Below are 20,159 nucleotides of genomic sequence, written 5' to 3'. Positions count from 1 at the left end.
CCTGAACTTATTATTAAGTTTAAAATGTACAACTCTTAAAAATAGATTTTTTTTTTTTTTACTTTGAAAAAAGATTATACATTATATAAATTAATCTTAATTCATATATAAAAATAGTTAAATTGAATTTTTATTTTACTTATAAAAAAATTTAAATAAATGATCTAGAGTAACCCGAACCAACCCAACCTAAATATTTCTAGTTGGGTTGATTCATTTTTTCAATTAAAATTATTTAAGTTGAAAAAATTTAGATCCAAGGTCATTTAAATTTCTATATATGCAACTTCAGACAGACAATAGTGCTAATATTTGAAAAGGATAAGTGTAGCAGAAAAATTGGAGTTTTATAAAAGATAATAATAATGTTGAAATTAGACCAAAGAAAAATGGAAAAGGAAACAAGGCTGTGACATCATCCAACATTTTGAACGGCTAAAGCAGCTCTCCCATGCAGTTTTGTTTTAGAGCTTCTCTTCCGAACAGACTCTGCAGCAACTTTGTGTTCTGTTCTCCAAACCAATCCCTCCTCGGTAGTTCACTTTTCACACTCAACTCGGACCCATCCACTCATTCCAACCCCGAGTCAACTCACCCTCAACAAACAAACACTGGGCTTCCTTCCATTTCATGAATGGCTACCCATTCTCACCAATTCACATATCCATCATCGCCCACGCCTTCTAATATCCATTTCCAATTCTTTCCCCTTCTATTTCTCCATTCCCATTTTTCCCTTTTCTTCTTCTTCTTCCTCTTTCTCCTTCCCCTTTTCTTCCCTTTTGCGTTTCAGAAAATCCGCCAGACCTTCAAGAACCGCCTCCGCATACTCGCCCTTCATTAGCTCTTCCTCAATCTCTGCCGGTGATACTTTCGTATCTCCGATCAACTTTTCTATTTCTCCGTACATACCGTGCTTAGTCGCTTCCCCACCCAGGTAATTCGACGCCAACACTTTGAACCCTTGTGGGCTACAATACGACATGTTTATATGCACATCCATCCGACCCGGCCGCAGCAATGCAGGATCCAATCTCTCCTTGTGGTTCGTAGTAAATATTATTATCCTTTCGTCTCCACAACTTGACCACAATCCGTCGATGAAATTGAGCAACCCCGACAACGTAATCTGCAAATCATATTCAAATTCAAAATCAAATTCTCAATTTTCGATTCAGAATTCAGAAATTTCAATTATGGCACCAAAAAGAAAAATCGAACACTGACCTTGCTATCAAATCGATTGTAAGATCCCACACTCTGACGATTCTCTATATCCACGCTGCAATCTATATCCTCAATCACCAAAATCGATCGATTTGTGGTGGATAACAAATTTCTCTTTAGATTAACATTGTTCTGAACGTTGGAGAGATCCAAATCGTAAATGTCAAACCGAAGGTAATTAGCGATGGCCGCAATTAAGCTTGATTTTCCCGTACCAGGAGGGCCATACAACAAATATCCCCTCTTCCAAGCCTTACCCACCCTTCTATAGAACTCTTTCCTTCTAACAAACCTATCCAAATCGTCGATTACCATCGCTTCAGGTCAGGGTCCATGGCCAGTGTATCAAACGTCGACGGATGGTCCAGATTTACCGAACCCCAATTTCCACGACGCATTTCCTCACAATCACGAACACATTCCTGGCTAAAGATCCTCACAGTTTTATTCTCCTCTTTAACCTCCTTGGCTCTCCTCAACACATAAGGCAAATAGAAATCAACAACTCTGTCCCTGAATTTCTTGGGGAACAAAAGCTCAAAGTGGCGTTTCTCTGTGTTACCAACCCTATTGTGTTCATCTGCGGAACAGACCAATCGCCATTGGAGGCGAACGTTTTCGAAGTAATCGGTGATTTCTTGGTCCTTATAGATGGAAAGCGTGACATTCTTCTGGCGGGGGGTTTTGTTGACCTTGAGAGTGTCCATCGAAGGGCCTATTCTCGTACGGAGATAAATCTCGGCGGCCTGGAAGACTTCGTTCAAGGTGATCTCGGAATTCTCCTCGATGATAAACTTGGTCTGAGAAGAAACAGAGCCGAAGAAGTAGACGAAAATTGAAGAGAGGAAGGAGATGAATTTGGCGGGGAGGAGTTCGTTGGTGACAGAACGGAAGAGCATCATGGTGGTGGCGAACGAGGCGTGGACGGAGAAGACGGCGGAGACGGACTGGGGAACGGCCATTTCCTTGAGATTGATCATGTTGGGCGGCGGCAAGAAATGGGAGATGATAAAGCAAGGGGAATTGTATTTATATTTATAAAGGAGATTGGGCATGCCTTTGCCTTGGGCTACAAGAATGATGACGTGGAATTACTAGAGTAGAGATTGCTTAATTTCTATGTTTTTTTTTTTTGAGAGAATATTTCATTTTTCTGATTTGGCTAAAAAAATGGCAAGTTTGCATTGATTTTCCTTCGTTTGAATATTTAATTTACATTCAAATTTAGGAAAAAAAAATTGTGTAACTATTTTCACCGGATTTTTCTCATTCAAGTTTACAACACTCTCAATTTTTAAAATTTAATTTCAAAATTGTTCAAATCGAAATTAATGAAGGAAACTACCATTAGATTTAATGAAAAAAAATTCCCACATCAATTATTTTAGACTTCCACACTCTGATATTATTTAAAGTAAATGATTATAGGTTAAATTGAATAAAACTCCATTGTTATAGTGTTTGCGTTTCCTCCACATAGGCACACATATGGTTGAAAAATGATCCTACAACATTATTACAATTAATGTTAATAATTAATACGATAATATCCCGAATTTAAAAAAAAAGTAAGTTAATTATCTAAAATTATTGAGTTTAAATTTTCTTTTCATTTAGAAAATTGGGGTTAAATTGAAATAATTGAAAGACTTTTATTGATTAAATTGAATTTAATTGATTATATATTATTATCGAAAATATTGAATTTTGTTTCCCTTTTATTTTGGTTTTTAGGGTCAACTTAAAAAAAAATTAAAAGATAATTAATTTCATGTGGTTTAATTGATTTAAATATTTGAAAGAATTTAATTTGTATCAAATTGATGGATTTTATGCTTTTAATTTTAGTTTTTGAAGACTAAATTAAGATAATTTAAAAAATTAATTAATTTATCAATTTAATAGAATCTTTGGAGATTTTGGAGATATTGTGATAAAATATTTTATTTATCTTTTAAAAATTTGAAAAAAAAAAAAAGAGTTGAGATGTTTTTCAAAATTAAATGATAGTGAAAAGAGGCAAAAAAAAGAAAAAAAAAGAAAAAAATTGGGGAGAAAGCAATTCGGTTTTTCAGTGACAACTTTCCCAAAATTATCTATTGCTGGAGTTTGAACCGTTGGATCATGCTCAAATTTGATTAGTTTGTTCGAGACATATGGAGTTTCAGTTTGAACGGTTGGATCATTGTTTGAAGCTATGGTTTGTTCATGCAAGACCCTCGCTACTAATCGCAATCCTAAACCATTTATACCGTCCGACAGCAACTCCTGCTGCCTATCTATGGTAGCCACGAGCCGACGCACCATCAGCCACCATTGCCCGATCTTTGCCGGAATCTTGAGAAAAACCTTGGGTAAGACTTATTTTCTTATAATTTAGGAGGTGAAATTCACTCATCTAATTTTGGGTTAAATTAGTAATCTCTGTGAAACTTAGATTCAAGATTTAGAAGTTTTGAGGCATTACAAGCTAGAGACCATCTTTCGTTTTGCAGAAAATTGGTAAAGATCGGTAAGTTTTGGGTAAGTGGTTGGTTGGTTGTTCTTTTGGATTGAGAGTAATAGTGGAAAATTAAGTTATTGATTTTGGATTTAATTCTTGATCAGATTGGCTAATTGAATCAAGTTTTGGAATTTGTCGTGAATCAAGCCACAACTTTAGGTTGATTCAATTGTGTTCAAGAAGTTCTAAGGAGATTTTGTTTTGCGTTGTTTTACCAAGTTGAGGTAAGTGATACTATTACCGTTTCCTTAATGCCAGGTGACTTAGATTAGACCTATAAAGTTACTTGGTGAACTCTGGAGCATGATTTTGTCTGTCATTATGTTTTGCTAGTTGCATTGTAGTTACAAGTATTATGAGCATGTTAAAATTTTTAATCAGTACTGATATTATGTATGTGATGCATGAATAGATCAGTAGAGCGGTTTATTGTCTCGCCTTGATGCATGTTATTATTATGTTTGATGGTGTGCCTACGGGCCGCTAGACATGCGTGAACCGACAGGTTTACGTTCATGTTATTATCATGTTTGACGGTGTGCCTACGGGCCGCTAGACATGTGTGAGTCGATGGTTTCATGTTCATGTTATTATCAAGTTTGACGGTATGCATACGGGCCGCTAGACATGCGTGGGTCGACGGGTTCACGTTCATGTTATTATCATATTTGACGGTGTGCCTACGGGCCGCTAGATATGCATTTCAAGGCAAGATAGTACGTCTTTTGGCTTTCCTTTCATCATCAAAAACCGATGTAGCTGTATGAGTCACGGGCTATCTTTCTTTGCTCGTGGATGCATAGCCTGATCCCGGTAATGGGATCACTTATTGAGTATTTTATACTCAACCTTTCTTAATTTATGTTTTTCTGGTAATGATAGGAACAGACCGACGAGTGACGAGAGGGACCTATGATCATGCCATATGGGACATGTAAATCGTTTCCGTTCAGTTTACGTTTTTAAACTATTTGAAAGTTTTGATTTGAAACTTAATGTTGATCAAAATTTTATTGGTTTAAGTTATTTTTTTTCTTCATTATTTTAAGGGCCCCAAACAAAGGTTTTACTTATTTGTTATTTAATTTGAAAAACTGACTTTATTATTTTAATGAAATTTATTTTCCTCAATGGTCAAAATGTTTTGTATGTAAGTGTGTAATTATGAGTAACGACTCTTATTAAAATACTCTAAAGGTCGAGTCGTTACAAATACTCTATATTTTTCAATTTCTTTTAAGATAGTTGAGAAGTGATTCCTCCTCGATGAAAAGAAAAACGTGGTTTCAAAATAACTAAAATTACTTTTTACATTTTTAAAATCATTCTAAAAATAATTTTATCAAAATTTCATTGAAAAAATAATATTAAATATTAAATATTAAATAAACTTTTAGAAATTAAAGATATATTTTTAAGTAGTTTCAAATATTTCAAAATTATTGTCAAATATATAATCAAATTCATTCTATATTCTTTCAAGAATTATGCTTCTACCGCCATTTCCTTTTTTTGTAGGGAGAGTACTTTTTTTTTTTTAATTTTTTTTTTTCATGTTCATCTTAATCTATATTATTTTACCATATTTTTTTTTTTCATTTATTTCAAATTTTTATGTTTTAGAATTTTGAAATTTGATTTTTTTAGTACAACAATGGTATGTGGAGTATTGAAACTCCAACTTTAAGAGCATGAGGTCATACCAATACCACGAAGTATAACATTTTCTTTGTATCATGAATATATCTTTCATACCATTCAATATTTTCTTTTCAAAATCAAAACCATCTTCTTCCAACGTTATTAAAAATGGCGTCGAGAAAGACGTTCTTTTTCAAAGCCTAAGAAAAACATCGGAAAATGTATCATTTCCGATATTTTTTTAAGCATTTGGAGAAGAATCGTTAGGAAAGACAAATTTTCTTGTAATGGTATTACAAATATCATGTTCATTGTTCATCATGATTTCAAGGATATGGTACTCAAAGTTCATCCATTATTACAAAAGTTATTTTTTGTTTAATATGAACTGTGCACGCAGATTTCTCCTTTATATATCATTATGTTTCATGTTAATTTTCTATGATAGCATATTTGGTTTTTTATGTCTAGATGCTTTTTCAACACATGAAGATATTGTATAATGGAGATTAGGATGATACCAATCATTTTGTTAGTTTCATAAGTTTGCATAAATAACGATCTCGTAGGATTTTACTTATTAAGCGCTAAGCCATTTTTTTCCCAATTGTATTTCATATTTGGAACACATACAATATCTTTAGTATCCATAAGTATCCTATATATGTCGCATTTGCATCATAGGTAACCTGTTTATGACCATTACAATGTGATAATTCAAAACCAAATCATTCATTGCACGCAACTATTTGACCACTTGATCAACTAACACTAAAATAAAGTCGGTGCATCGTGATCAATATTGATATGAATCAGAGTGTCCTTGTGTTACCTTCAGGACCAATCACAATTTCAAGAACCAAAGAGCTATCATAGCTTTGAATTCTGCCATACAAATAAAAATGAAATCACTAAGGAGATTCAAGCAACAAAAACGAATTAGAAGCTTTACGATTGGTTTCATTTGTTGCTACAATGATTGAACTTTGTTAAAATTGTTCATTAGTGTTGTTTTATTTGCCTGCATACCATATTTTGGTATGTCTTATTTGAGTTTTAGTTTTATTATGTATTTTTGAGTTAGGTATAGAATGAACTTTTAATTATTTTTTGCTTAGTACAGGTTTTAACGGTTGTAGAACTAATCTTTAACAACTTTCAAGATAGGTCTGATCAATTTTGTTATGGAATGTTCAAATTTGGGCGAGGAACTAGATGGTCTTTAATCGAAAGGTAATGCTCCAAATCTAAGTCCTTCTGTTTAAATTGACCTCAAATACGTTTGAAGGTTTAGAATTTATTATTAAGAGTTCAATCAAAGGATTTTTAATTTTCAAATTTATAGGGTTTTCTTATAAATATGCCAACAAGTACATGTTTTTTTTTTTATGAGTTAGAACACTTGTTGATCAAGTGTTAAGTAGTTTTTTTTTTTTCTTGTTCAATCATTAAATTTCGGTTCTTTAACAGAGAAAATATCATAGATATCCCGTATATGCAGATCGAATAATTTGTTATTGTGATTGGTTTGCTTATGATGACATTTTTTGGGTTTTAAATATTTTGGTGCGCGATATTTGAAAGATATTTTGCAATTTTTTTGTTTAGTGTGTTTCCTAAAAATAATGGTTAATTATATTTTGATCTTATTTAATTTATTTAGATTTAGATCGATAGATTTGAATCTTTGATATACGATGTGTTGTTTTTTGGATTTTTTATTATAATATTGTAGTTTTGCAAAGTTATTAAGAAAATATGGTGGTTTTGAAACTAATTAGAGAAATGTGGTTGTTTTGTCTATTCGAGACTAGAAGTCGAGGGTTGAGGATTCGACGAAGATGGAGGTCGAAGGTTGAGAACTCGATAAGCAAGGAGAAAGTGGAGGAGTAGTTTTGCATGGAGGGTTGTCCACGAACGTTGAACTTTCGACTTATGTAGGTCGAAAGTTCAACCCTCGACAAGCACTATGACGCGTCTCATCCCAGCTGCTGTGCCTGACCATTTCTGCCACTGTTAACCAAGATTCCCGCAGCATGCATGTCCGCCCTCAACATAGCTTTAAACATGCATGTCTGCCCTCAACCACCACTTTAATTTTGCCAACCCGTGGGTCGAGTTTTGAACACTCGACCTATGTGGTTTTAAATCTCATTTTCCATTCATTTGCTCACTGCCTCATTGCTTCCCGTGCTCACTTCAAAAATCAGCTCACTACCTTCCTTCGAAATCATCGAGCTCACTGCCTTGAAATCATCTGCTTCTTCCTCTACTAATTGCTCACTGCCCTTCGAAATCATCTCCCTCTCCTCCCATTTGCTTTCTGTTTCCATTTCTCTTCTTCTTAATATCCTCTCCTCCCATTTTTTAACTCACTGCTTTCCATTTTCATTTCTCTTCTTGTATTTCATTTAAAACAAATTGTTCTCACACAACCCTTGATCACAAACTATATTGGTTCGTTACTCTACTAATTTTTTATTTTTTAAGAATAATTATATATTTTATGTTTGTTCTTCTATTATTAATTTTTTATAGATTCTATTTTTTTTTTAATTTTTTGTAGTTATTGTCAAATAACAAATAACAGGAAAAAAGGGTGAACGTTGTCACTTTGAAGGAAAAAAGAGAACTACGATCGAATCTGTGAGTTGAACTTATGATATTTGAAAATTTTAATTTATTCTTATGATATTTGATTTCTTTAGTATTAACTTTGATGTTTATAGTGTTAAAATGTTTAGTTTATTGTTATGTTTAAAAAGTTTATATTTATAGTTTAATACAAAATTATTGTGATAGTTAACAAGTTTAGTATAGTTTCAAAAGTTTAGTATAGTATGAAAAGTTTAGTCTATTCATACGATATTTGATTTCTTTAGTATTAACTTTGATGTTTATAGTGTTAAAATGTTTAGTTTATTGTTATGTTTAAAAAGTTGATATTTATAGTTTAATACAAAATTATTGTGATTGTTAACATGTTTAGTATAGTTTAAAAAGTTTAGTATAGTTTGAAAAGTTTAGTTTATTCATACGATATTTGATTTCTTTAGTATTAACTTTGATGTTTACCGTGTTAAAATGTTTAGTTTATTGTTATATTTAAAAAGTTGATATATATAGTTTAATACAAAATTATTGTGATAGTTATTGTGATTTTTTTAATATATTTCTTATGATATTTGATTTTCTAGTATTAACTTTGAAAATATAGTTTAAAATAGTTTGAAAAAGTTTAATTTAATTTAATTTTTTATTTTGTATTAAATTTGAAAAAATAGTTTTAAAGAGTTTACCTCATTGTAAGTTTAATTTGTTATGTTTAAAAATAGTTATAAAAAGTTTAATTTATTGTTATGTTTAAAAATAGTTATAAAAAGTTTAATTTATTTTTATGTTTAAAAAGTTGATGTTCATAAAACTTAAAAAGTTTATGTTTATAAATTAAAAAGTTTAATATTTTTAGTTTAATACAAAATTATTGTGATTTTTTAATATACTTCTTATAAAAAGTAAAATTATTGTGATTTTTTTAAAAAGTTTAATATTTTTTAATATACTTCTTATAAAAAGTATAATACAAAACATTGATATTTATCTTTTTTTTTTAATTTTAGAAAATGATAGGCAAATGCTTGGGATTTTTGTTGTTTACAAATGATAATATGATTGATGGTATTAATGGAGTTGACTATGACCAACCAACATGTGAGAGTTTTAGCATAAATGTGAACTATGGAATTGTATTTGAACAATTCATTGAAATAGTTGGGATGTTACTTATTGTAGATATGGGAACAAATCAGATAGAAATAATATATAGACATCCTAATCTAGAACCATCAGGATCAATAAGGTTTATGTCATTCCCTATTTCGAATGTATAAGCTATGAACTTGATGTTCTCAATGGCAATGCCACTGCCGAATTTAGTGCATTTGTATGTAAATGTAAATAGGATAGGGGTGGATCCTGATACATCATTTAACCAGTTTGAAGATCCAACTCAATGTATTGATCCTGATCTGGAGTCAGTTGCATCGCCATGTGATAATGAAGATATGGCGGCTAATAACCTGTACAGAGACTTCAGAACTGAAACGGATCATGAATTTGAAGAATTGGATTTCGATGGTCGTGAATATTGGATAACATTCGAGAACATGATCCAATTGTAACCCTGTGGACGTTGACAATACTCAATTATATAAAGGGATGATTTGTCAAGACAAGGAAATGCTACAATACGCGGTCAAATGTTTTGCAATAAAATGTCATGCACCATATGAGGTTGTTGAATCTACACCGACGATTTGGACAATTGGTGTAAGAAGTGGGAGGAAGGTTGCAAGTGGAGACTTCATGCAATAAAGAAAAAATCGCATGGTAATGCGTTATCTTATTGAATGGAATTATGGATGATATGCGTTGGTGGATTGCGTTGTGCACTCAAGTTTCCCCAGCGGAATTCAAGTGTAAATTCCTCTGAGTTTCCTGATAAGTCCAAGGTCGAATACAGAAACTTATGAAAATAGTTGCATTGGTGATTTTTATGAAAACTTGCGGTAACCAGTTAAATAAATAAATTATTGGGTTTGTTGTTTACATTGATGAAAATAAATAACGAATGCGGCAGAGTTTGAAAAGAGTTGGTAAACGGGAAGTACGATGAATATGCGATGAACGGGTTGAGAAAAGTTTCGGCTAACACTCCCTAGAATGCATCCATGCTTTGCGATCATGCAACATGCATACAACAGTAAACCACCTCTCAGCGTGAATGCTACATAAACCTCTATCTTTATTTATGCGATGACAACATGACATTCACACAAATATGTGACCACATAATATAATTTCCATTCCTAGGATGCATGCGATGCAAGTTGACAAAAAGAGCTTATCTCTAAGTCCTTATCTCTTGTTTATGCAAGCCTAATCTTGCTCTTTCGAGTTCAAATTTCTAACCTAGCTCTCTCGAGACATTAGGTTCTTTCTTTAGATTCTCTCTCGAGTAACTCTAAGAGTGTTTTGCACAGCATAAAATAGGACAATCGCAAACAATGTATTTCCTAGGTCATGTTAGCTTAGATCTTCTCAACCCATTCAACTAGCTTAGCTACTCATGCGTATTAAGAGAGTGAGAAGATGTAGAACTAGAACTTCTATTGAATAGATATGAGATGAAGTACAAATAACAATGCAAGTATAGTAAAGAGCCTGGTAGTAATTTCTTGCTGCCAGGCGTTTACAATGTTTCTACTCGTGCTTTAAAGATTTCTCGTTCTCGCGAGAGTCGGCTCGGTCTCTGCTTTTACGCCCCAAGGTTCTCTCTCGAGCTGCCCTAGGCAATCTCTGGCGTCACCACTTTTATCTTGCTCCGCCATAAAATGGAAAAGAAAACTATGAACAGACACTTGATGAATTCGTTAACTGATCAACCTCTTTTCTGAAGATTGCACTTGGTATTTATAGGGCATCGAAGGTGAAGGGCGACTTCTCTCTTCCGGCCGTACAGATGGGACAACTTTAATTCCCGATTGACGCGCCGGATGATTGTTACCAATAAAGCTGAATGTACTTTGTGACCGTTATCGGCTGTCAACTTAATTTGGATCCGAATGTCATCAACTTTCAGTCCCATCACTCTTAATTATCCTATCACCCAGATACGCCCACCATGTTGCACTGACCAAGCTGGGGTGATTCTTCTTGGGCGAATGTTTTCGAGCATGATCAATGCAAAGTCTTGCGGTGAAGTTGTGCTTGACCAATGTATTCCTATGATCGCACTTTCTGCATTGCGTTAACGCATATTCTGCACGAAAATGTAAAGATCAATTGCTCTAATGCGTTGGACGCATGCGACCGCAATATTATAGAATTTATGCTTAATGGATGCAATTTAATATATTTCATCAACGCAATCCAACATTGTTTAAGAACTTAGCACTATGATAACATGCATTTCTGCCCGTTATCACACCCCCAAATTTAAACAATGCTTGTCCTCAAGTATAAGCTAAAGATTTCTTTAGCAAGTTAACCGCAAAGTTTTCTTCTCTAGATTTCTCAACGATACTTCATTCAAATCCTATATACCAGAATTTTCTTAAGTCTTATTCAAGTCTCTTCTTAAAATATTTCTAAGACTTAGGGATTACAAGCTTAACTTTCAAAAGGACTTTACTAAATTCCGAAACATCGCATGATTTATTTTAAAAGAAAATTTACTTTCGGGGTGTCAAATGATTTTATCCTTGCATAAAAATTTTCTTCATTGTTATTTTTTTCTGACCTTGTGCTGATCCGAGTACCTTGCCTTCATTTTGGCTTGCCCCCACGTGTGTCATGCGGACATCTAACTACGAGCAATGCACTCTTTCTCAGACTAAACTCATACCGATTTGGCAGTGGAGTCGTGGTCATTGATTTATGTGTTGATCCTGGTGACTGACTTTCGTTTTGGCTTGCCCCCACGTGTGTCATGCGAACATCCGATTACGGGTAAGTGTCTTTCACAACTGAACTCTTATCAACATGGGTTTTCCATTGCATTGACAATGGAGTTGTTATTCTCAATTTTTTTTTTTAGAAGATAGCAAGGTCGAAAATAAATACTTTACCCCCAAATTTAAAATGCGGCAATGTCTTCACTGCCAAAAGAAATTAAAATAGGTCATGTGATGATCATATAATGCATGTAAAGAGAGTTTGAAAGAAAGCTAGCAAACCCCTAACTTCTAGAAATATTTCGTAAGGTGACTATTTTAAGATTAAGTTGATTCTGATGTATACGAAAGACATGGAAGCATATTTTTCATTATTGAAATCATACTCGGGAAAGAAACAAAATGCGGTAACTTACTAAATTTATCTATGTCACATGATTGCGGTGATTAAAGGGGATGTAGTGATAAAACTTTGAAAACTAAAATGCAATATGATAGTAGAAAATTGGAAATAAAGATAAGGAAGAGTACACCCCCAAATTTTTGCGCTGTCGCCCACATTATATTGACGCATGTATCTTTGCGGCGATCACTCTCCGTTGGGTTGCGGTGATGGAATAAGATGATTGTTGCTTCGCATAACATTTCCACAATCTAGTGCCTCGATCTTTGTAAGAAAAACAAAGAGAGGGTCAAATTATTTTAAACAAAATAAAAATCATCGCAATTTTTTTTTTTAGAATAACGATAGTGATAGTAAAGTAAGGATAAACCAGAATTGAAAAGATAGTAAAATTTCCGAGTAGTGGAGGAAAGAGTTAAGACTTGAGGTTTCCCAAAACTTGCGTCCCTAATAAGTTACGATCATTTGATAACACAGGGACCACCTACTTTCTTCTTCATTCAAAGTTTCTTAGTTCCATGGAGTCGACATGGCGATACCAATCTTCTCCAGGTATGCCTTTACTCGCTGCCCATTGACTTTGAATATGTTGGTTCCGTCGTCATTTAATAATTCCACCGCGCCATGCAGAAGTACTTGTCGAATTATGAACGGTCCGGACCAACGTGACTTTAGCTTTCTTGGGAAGAGTCGCAGACGTGAATTGAAAAGCAAAACTTTCTGCCTGACTTGGAGGTTCTTACCGCATATGTATTGGTCATGCCAATCCTTTGTGCACTCTTTATAAATCTTCGTATTTTCATATGCGTTGTTCCTCCATTCTTCTAGCTCGACCAGTTGCATTTTCCGCACTTCCCCTGCCTTCTTCAAATCAAAATTCAGCTTCTTTACCACCCACAGTGCCTTAGATTCCAGCTCCAAAGGCAAGTGACACGCCTTACCAAATACCAGCGTATAGGGAGACATACCTATGGGTGTTTTAAATGCGGTCTAGTATGCCCACAACGCCTCGTTAAGCTTTGTTGCCCAGTCTTTTCGTGAATGCCTTACTACCTTCTCGAGTATCAATTTAATTTCTCGATTGGACACTTCAGCTTGGCCATTCGTTTGCAGGGGTATGCGGTGGCCACTTTGTGGAGGATATTGTACTTGCGCAACAGCTCCTTGATATTGTGATTGGCAAAGTGTGATCCTTCATCACTTATGATGGCCTGGGGAATGCCAAAACGAGTGAAAATATTTTTCTTCAGGTACTAGGAGACTACCACCGCATCACTTGCGGCACATGCAATTTTCTCTACCCACTTGGAGACATAGTCGAAGGCTAATAAAATATAGTGCTTACCATTCGAAGGAGGGAATGGTCCCATGAAATCAATCCCTCGTACGTCAAATAGTTTCAGATCCAAGATAGTGTTCATTGGCATTGCATTCTTCCATGAAATGTTGCCTGTGCATTGACACCGATCATATTTCATTGCGTAGTCGACAGCATCCTTAAACAATGAAGGCCAAAAGAATCCACTTTGTAAAACTTTGGCTGCAGTACATTGCCCTCTAAAGTGCCCTCCATATGGCGAATCGTGGCACTGTGACAATATGCGTTGTTGAGCAGCATTTGGTACACATAATCGAATGATTTGTTCGGCACCTTTTTTATAAGATTTGGCTCATCCCAATAATAGTGTCTGCATTCATTCTTGAGCTTCTTCCGTTGATGGTAGGTGTAGTCTTCAGGGAGTTGTTCACAAACCAAATAATTAACGATGTCCGCATACCAGGGCAATTCTTCTATGTGGAATAGCTGTTCATCCAGAAACACAACAGTCACCTCAGATTCATTGCGGTCAACCTTGGGATTTCCAATCTGGACAAATTATCCACAACTTGATTCTCTGTCCCCTTCCGATCAATTATCTCGATATCAAATTCTTGAAGGAAGATAACCCATCTGATCAGCCTCAGCTGTGCATCATTCTTTGTCATCAAATATTTGATTGCCGAGTTATCAGTATGAATGAGTAATTTGGTTCCCAATAGATATGCCCGAAATTTTTTCAACGCAAAAATCACCGCCAAGAGTTCTTTTTCAGTGGTGGTATAATTGATTTGAGCAGAGTTCAGAGTTTTACTCGCATATGCGATGGGGTGCAAAATAGTCTTCTTCTTTTACGCTAATGCGGCTCTCATCGCATACCCACTTGCATCGCACATGATTTCGAATGGCAGTGTCCAATCTGGCACAATCAAGACGGGTGCGGTAATCAGTGCTTCTTTTAAAACTCGGAATGCGTTGAGGCAATTGTTGTCAAATTCAAACTTTCTGTTCGCCTCTAACAACGTACTCAGTAGTCGTGAAATCTTAGAAATGTCATTAACAAATCGTCTATAGAATCCAGCATGCCCCAAGAAGCTTCGCATAGCTTTCACGCTGGTTAGAGGTGGAAGCTTTTCAATTGCGTCGATCTTTGCTTTGTCCACCTCCAACCTTCCTCGGGAGACCTTGTGTCCCAACACTATACCCTCTTTCACCATGAAGTGACATTTTTCCTAGTTGAATACTAGGTTCGTCTCTTCACATCTTTTCAGAATTTTCTCCAAATTGGCTAGGCAGACTTCATAAGTGTTCCCATAAATGGAGAAGTCATCCATAAATATTCCCACTGAGTTTTCGAGAAAGTCTGAAAAGATCGCCATTATGCACCTCTGGAATGTGCTCGACGTATTGCAGAGGCCAAACGGCATGCGGCAAAAAGCAAATGTCCCGTATGGGTAGGTGAATGTGGTCTTGTCTTGGTCTTCATGAGCTATCATGATTTGATTGTACCCAACATATCCATCCAAGAAGCAGTAAAAATCATTCCCTGCTAGTCTGTCTAGCATTTGATCAATGAATGGAAGAGGGAAGTGATCTTTCTTTGTGGCCGCATTCAATTTGCGGTATTCCATACATATGCGCCATCTAGTGATGGTTCTTTGTAGTATTAATTCATTGTTCTTATTGAAGACTTCCATCATTCCGTCCTTTTTCGACACACATTGCACGGGGCTAACCTATGTGCTGTCTGCAATAAGATAGATAATGCCCGCATCCAGCCACTTGATAATCTTCTTTTTGACAACCTCCTTTATCACAAGGTTAATTCTGCATTGATTTTCAATAGTTTCTTTATGGTCGCAATAGTTTCTTTGTGGTCGTCCTCGAGACGAATGTGATGCATGCAGTATGCGGGGCTAATTCCTCTAATGTCAGCAAGCGTCCAGCCAATTGCTCACACATGTTTCTTGAGAATGCTCGTCAACGCATTCTCTTGATCTTCGTTGAGTACAGAAAAAATTATCACTGGCAGCTTCTCATCTTATCCCAGAAATACGTACTTCAAATGTGTTGGTAGGGTTTTTAGTTCAAGGGTTGGTGGTTCCACGAGGGAAGGTTGTGTTGTTTTTCTTTCTTCTTTTGGCTCTTCTTCTTGCGTTGCGATCGTTCCTTCTTCTTTGTTTGTTTTTGCTACGATCGCATTGTAGGCAGCTACAGATGTGTTGGCATTCTCTTCTTCACACTCTTCATCAGACTTTTCTTCTTCAATCAAATTCAGGTCATCGTCAGAATCTTGTAAGTCTTCCTCATCCGGGAATTTCATGGCACGAATTATATTAAATTTAAGCTTCTGTCCATTTATGCTCAAAGTCATTTCTCCCTTATGCACATCAATTTAAGCATGACCCGTTGATAGGAAAGGGTCGCCCTAGAATGATGGGCACATCTTTGTCGGCCTCATAATCTAGGATGATGAAGTCAGCTGGCAAAATAAATTTATCAATCGTGATCAGCATATCCTTCACCTTACCTTCTGGATGAACAGAGATCTGTCAGCCAATTGAAGAGTCACGGAGGTGGGCACAAGTTGCCCCACATTTAATTGTCGAAAGATTGGCAGCGGCATCAAATTTATGCTGGCCCCCAAGTCACACAGGGCTTACCCAATATAGAGTCTTCCTATGGAGCAAGGAATAGTGAAGCTCCCAGGATCGCTTATCTTCGGTGGGATAATAGATTTGGAACTTTGCGTTAATGCCACCTTGACAAATTTTCCAGTGCCTCTCTTCTTAGTTACCATGTCCTTCAGAAATTTTGCATAGGCAGGCATTTCCTCAATCGCTTCAACATAGATAAGAAGCGTTGGTATTGTACCTCTTCGTTTTTCTTCTTTCTTAACCTCTAAGGGAAGGGTGGTAACTAGACTTTCACGATTCTTGTTTCATTTGACTTTGAGGTCGATGCAACCTCAGATTCCACTACTCTGATCCTTCCTTTCTCCTTCCACAGTTTTTCCTCTAAATAATGTCACAACCTGACATTACTCCTTTCCTGATCCCCCTGGGTTGCTTGGAAGCTCGATTGAACTTGAAAACGCCCCTTGCAGTCTACTTTTGAGCTCATTTGGAATCTGGCTCATTTGCAATTCGAGGTTGCGGATGGACGTAGCCTGACTTTGAAGTACTGTCGCGTTTTTCTCTATATATTGCTTGAATAGGCTCTCTAGAGAAGAAGATTGTGTTGGTTGTTGTGAGCTACTTGCTTGGTTCCTCTGTTGACCGTTGTTGCATTGGAAGAATCCTGGTGGCCCTTCTTTTTGCGTCACAAATTGAAAATTTTGTTGTTGATTCTTCCAAGCAAAATTGGGGTGGTTTCTCCACCCGAGGTTGTAAGTGTTTGAAAAAGGATTATTCTTTACAAAATATACAGACTGTGGATTTTGCGGGCAATATTGCATCGCATGCCCATCACCGCAAGTCGCACACCTTGCGATGTTTTAACTTATTGCGTTAATTTGCCCACCTTGCAGTGTTGGGCTGCTGATCACCATTCCTTGAATTAAATTTATCATTGCAGTCATTTGGTGCTGTAATGAAACAATGGCACCGTTATTTACGTCAGAATCTTTGAGTCTTATTCTCTGGTCACTCTCCGTCCAGTCTTCATAGTTCTTGAAGATGCGGTCTAGAATATTCTTCGCCTCCTTAAAAGTTTTGTCAAGCAGACCACCAGCGACTACCACATTCGCAGCGGTCTGCGAAGTAGGATTCAAATCATGATAGAAAATTTTCATTTGAAGGCAGTCTGGTAGTCCATATGCGGACAATCTTTGACCAACCTTTTAAACCTCGCCCAAGCATCGTTGAGCGATTCGTCCATATCTTGTTCAAAATTAGTAATAAGTTTTCTTCGTCTTGCGTTCTCGGTAGGTGGAAAATACTTTTTCATGAATTTCTCCACTACTTACTCCCAAGAAGTAATCTCCCCTGGTTCGAGCGAATAAGCCTATTTCCTAGCCTGATCACAGAGAGAAAATATGAACAACGTTGGTCGAACTTCTTCAGCAGAGATGTTTGGGAACACAAAATTATTGTAGATTTCAATAAAACATTCGAGGTGGGCGTGCGGATCCTCGCCACGCCTTCCTCCGAATTGACCTGCAGTCTGGATCATCTGCAGTATCACCGGTTTCATCTCGAATCTGCTTTCGTCGAGGGCAGGCCTCATGATTCCCGGAGAGAAATCATAGAGGTTTGGCGATGCATAGTCCCTAATGGGTCTATTGCGATCGTTTGCCAACAGAATCGGATTCGCCATGACATTATTATCATTTGGTGCTCCACCTCTAGGCTGCTCCCCCATCTCTTCTTTATCGGATGTGGTTGCTATTGGCAATCTCGTAGTCTCCTTCGAAATGTTCTCTCAATCTCTGGGTCATAGTTCGCTAGAGATTGAGAGTTCTGCAAAGAAATCACAAAAATTACCGTTAACAACTATTTTGCCGAAGTCCCGGCCAACGATGCCAAAAACTTGATGTGTTATTTTATTGAATGGAATTATGGATGATATGTGTTGGTGGATTGCGCTGTGCACTCAAGTTTCCCCAACGGAATTCAAGTTTAAATTCCTCTGAGTTTCCTGGTAAGTTTAATGTCGAACACAGAGACTTGTGAGAATAGATGCATTGGTGATTTTTATGAAAACTTGCGGTAACCAGTTAAATAATCAAATCGTTGGCTGTGTTGTTTGCATTGATTAAAATAAATAATGAATGCGGCAGAGTTTGAAAAGAGTTGGTAAACGGGAAATACGATGAATATGCGATGAACGGGTTGATAAAAGTTTCAGCTAACACTCCCTAGAATGCGTCCATGTTTTGTAATAATACAACATGCATAGTAAACCACCTCTCAGCGTGAATGCTATAGCTTCTAAGGCTAGAACGTATGCGATAAATATGCGATAAATCTACAGGGTTTACACATAAACCTCTATCTCTATTTATGCGATGACAACATGACATTCACATAAATATGTGACCACATAATATCATTCCCATTCTTAGGATGCATGTGATGCAAGTTGACAAATAGAGCTTATCTCTAAGTCTCTATCTTTTGTTTATGCAAGCCTAATCTTGCTCTTTCGAGTTTAGATTCTAACCTAGCTCTCTCGAGACATTAGGTTCTTTCTTTAGATTCTCTCTCGAGTAACTCTAAGGGTGTTTTGAACAGCATAATACAGAACAATCGCAAGCAATGAACTTCCTAGGTCATGTTACCTTAGATCTTCTCAACCTATTCAACTAGTTTAGCTACTCATACGTATTAAGAGAGTGAGCAGATGTAGAACTAGAACTTCCATTGAATAGATATGAGATGAAGTACAAATAACAATGCAAGTATAGTAAAAAGTCTTGTTGCAATTTCTTGCTGCCAGACGTTTACATTGTTTCTACTCGTGCTCTAAAGATATACTCGCTCTCGCGAGAGTCGGCCCACTCTCTGCTCTTATGCCCCAAGGTTCTCTCTCGAGCTGCACTAGGCGATCTCCGCCGTCACCACTCTTCTCTTGCTCCGCTGTAAAATAGAAAAGAAAACTATGAACAAAGCATTGATGAATTCATTAACTGATCAACCTCTTTTCTGAAGATTGCACTTGGTATTTATAGGGCATCAAAGGTGAAAGGCAGCTTCTTTCTTCCGGTCGTACAGATGGGACAACTTTAATTCCCAATTGACATGTCGGATGATTGTTACTAATAAAGTTGAATGTACTTTGTGACTGTTATCGACTGTCAACTTAATTTGGATCCGAAAGTCATCAGCTTTCTATCCCATCGCTCTTAATTATCCTATCACCCGGATGTGCCCACCATGTTGCGTTGACCAAGTTGCGGTGATTCTTCTTGGGCGAACGTTTACAAGCACGATCAACACAAAATCTTATGGTGAAGTTGCGCTCGACCAATGTATTCCTGTGATCGCACTCTTTGCATTGTATTAACGCATATTCTACATTAAAATGTAAAGATCAACTAATCCTAATGCGTTGGACGCATGCGACCACAATATTATAGAATTTATGCTTAATGAACGCAATTTAATATATTTCATCAATGCAATCCAACATTGTTTAAGAACTTAACACTATGATAATGTGCATTTCTGCCCATTATCACATGGCTTGTTCGAGATCACTAAGTGCGATGAACAACATACATGTTTTTATTCAGAACTAAGTCAAAGTCATGTGCAATTGGATTCATCAATGATTGCACTAGAGTTCTGTGATGCCGTAAGAGAAAAACCATCTATCAGTGTGGCACAACTGCAGTCCGACATCAAATCAAAGTTTGGATATCATGTTCCTTACCATAAGGTATGGGAGGGCAAAAGAAAAGTGTTGGCTAAAGTGTTCGGTGATTGGGATGAGTCTTACAAATTGTACCCAGATGGTTATATATGGTTAAGCAGACCAATCCCGGAACACGTGTAAAGTGGAGAGTTAAAGAAATGCTTACTGAAGGCCATGTTATCCAAACTTCTGTATTTTGGGCATTTGGTCCATGTATAGAAGATTTTAATAAATGTCGATCGATAATTCAGATAG

At 36.2% G+C, this 20,159-nt stretch overlaps 1 protein-coding gene across 1 annotated transcript; it reads right to left on the bottom strand.

Annotated features, from left to right (window-relative positions):
• Positions 1-334: 334 nt before the first annotated feature.
• LOC120068885 (AAA-ATPase At2g18193-like) lies at positions 335-2,212 on the bottom strand. The gene is given in 3 exon segments (XM_090312310.1): positions 335-1,129; positions 1,228-1,544; positions 1,547-2,212. Coding segments are annotated over 3 exon segments (1,395 nt in total). The 5' UTR covers positions 2,208-2,212; the 3' UTR covers positions 335-712.
• Positions 2,213-20,159: the final 17,947 nt, after the last annotated feature.

This window comes from Benincasa hispida, chromosome 3 (genome assembly GCF_027475165.1).
Source record: "Benincasa hispida cultivar pf3 chromosome 3, pf3_genome.v1.1, whole genome shotgun sequence".
NCBI classification, from domain to species: Eukaryota; Viridiplantae; Streptophyta; class Magnoliopsida; order Cucurbitales; family Cucurbitaceae; genus Benincasa; species Benincasa hispida.
This window is presented reverse-complemented; position numbering and strand designations above follow the sequence as displayed.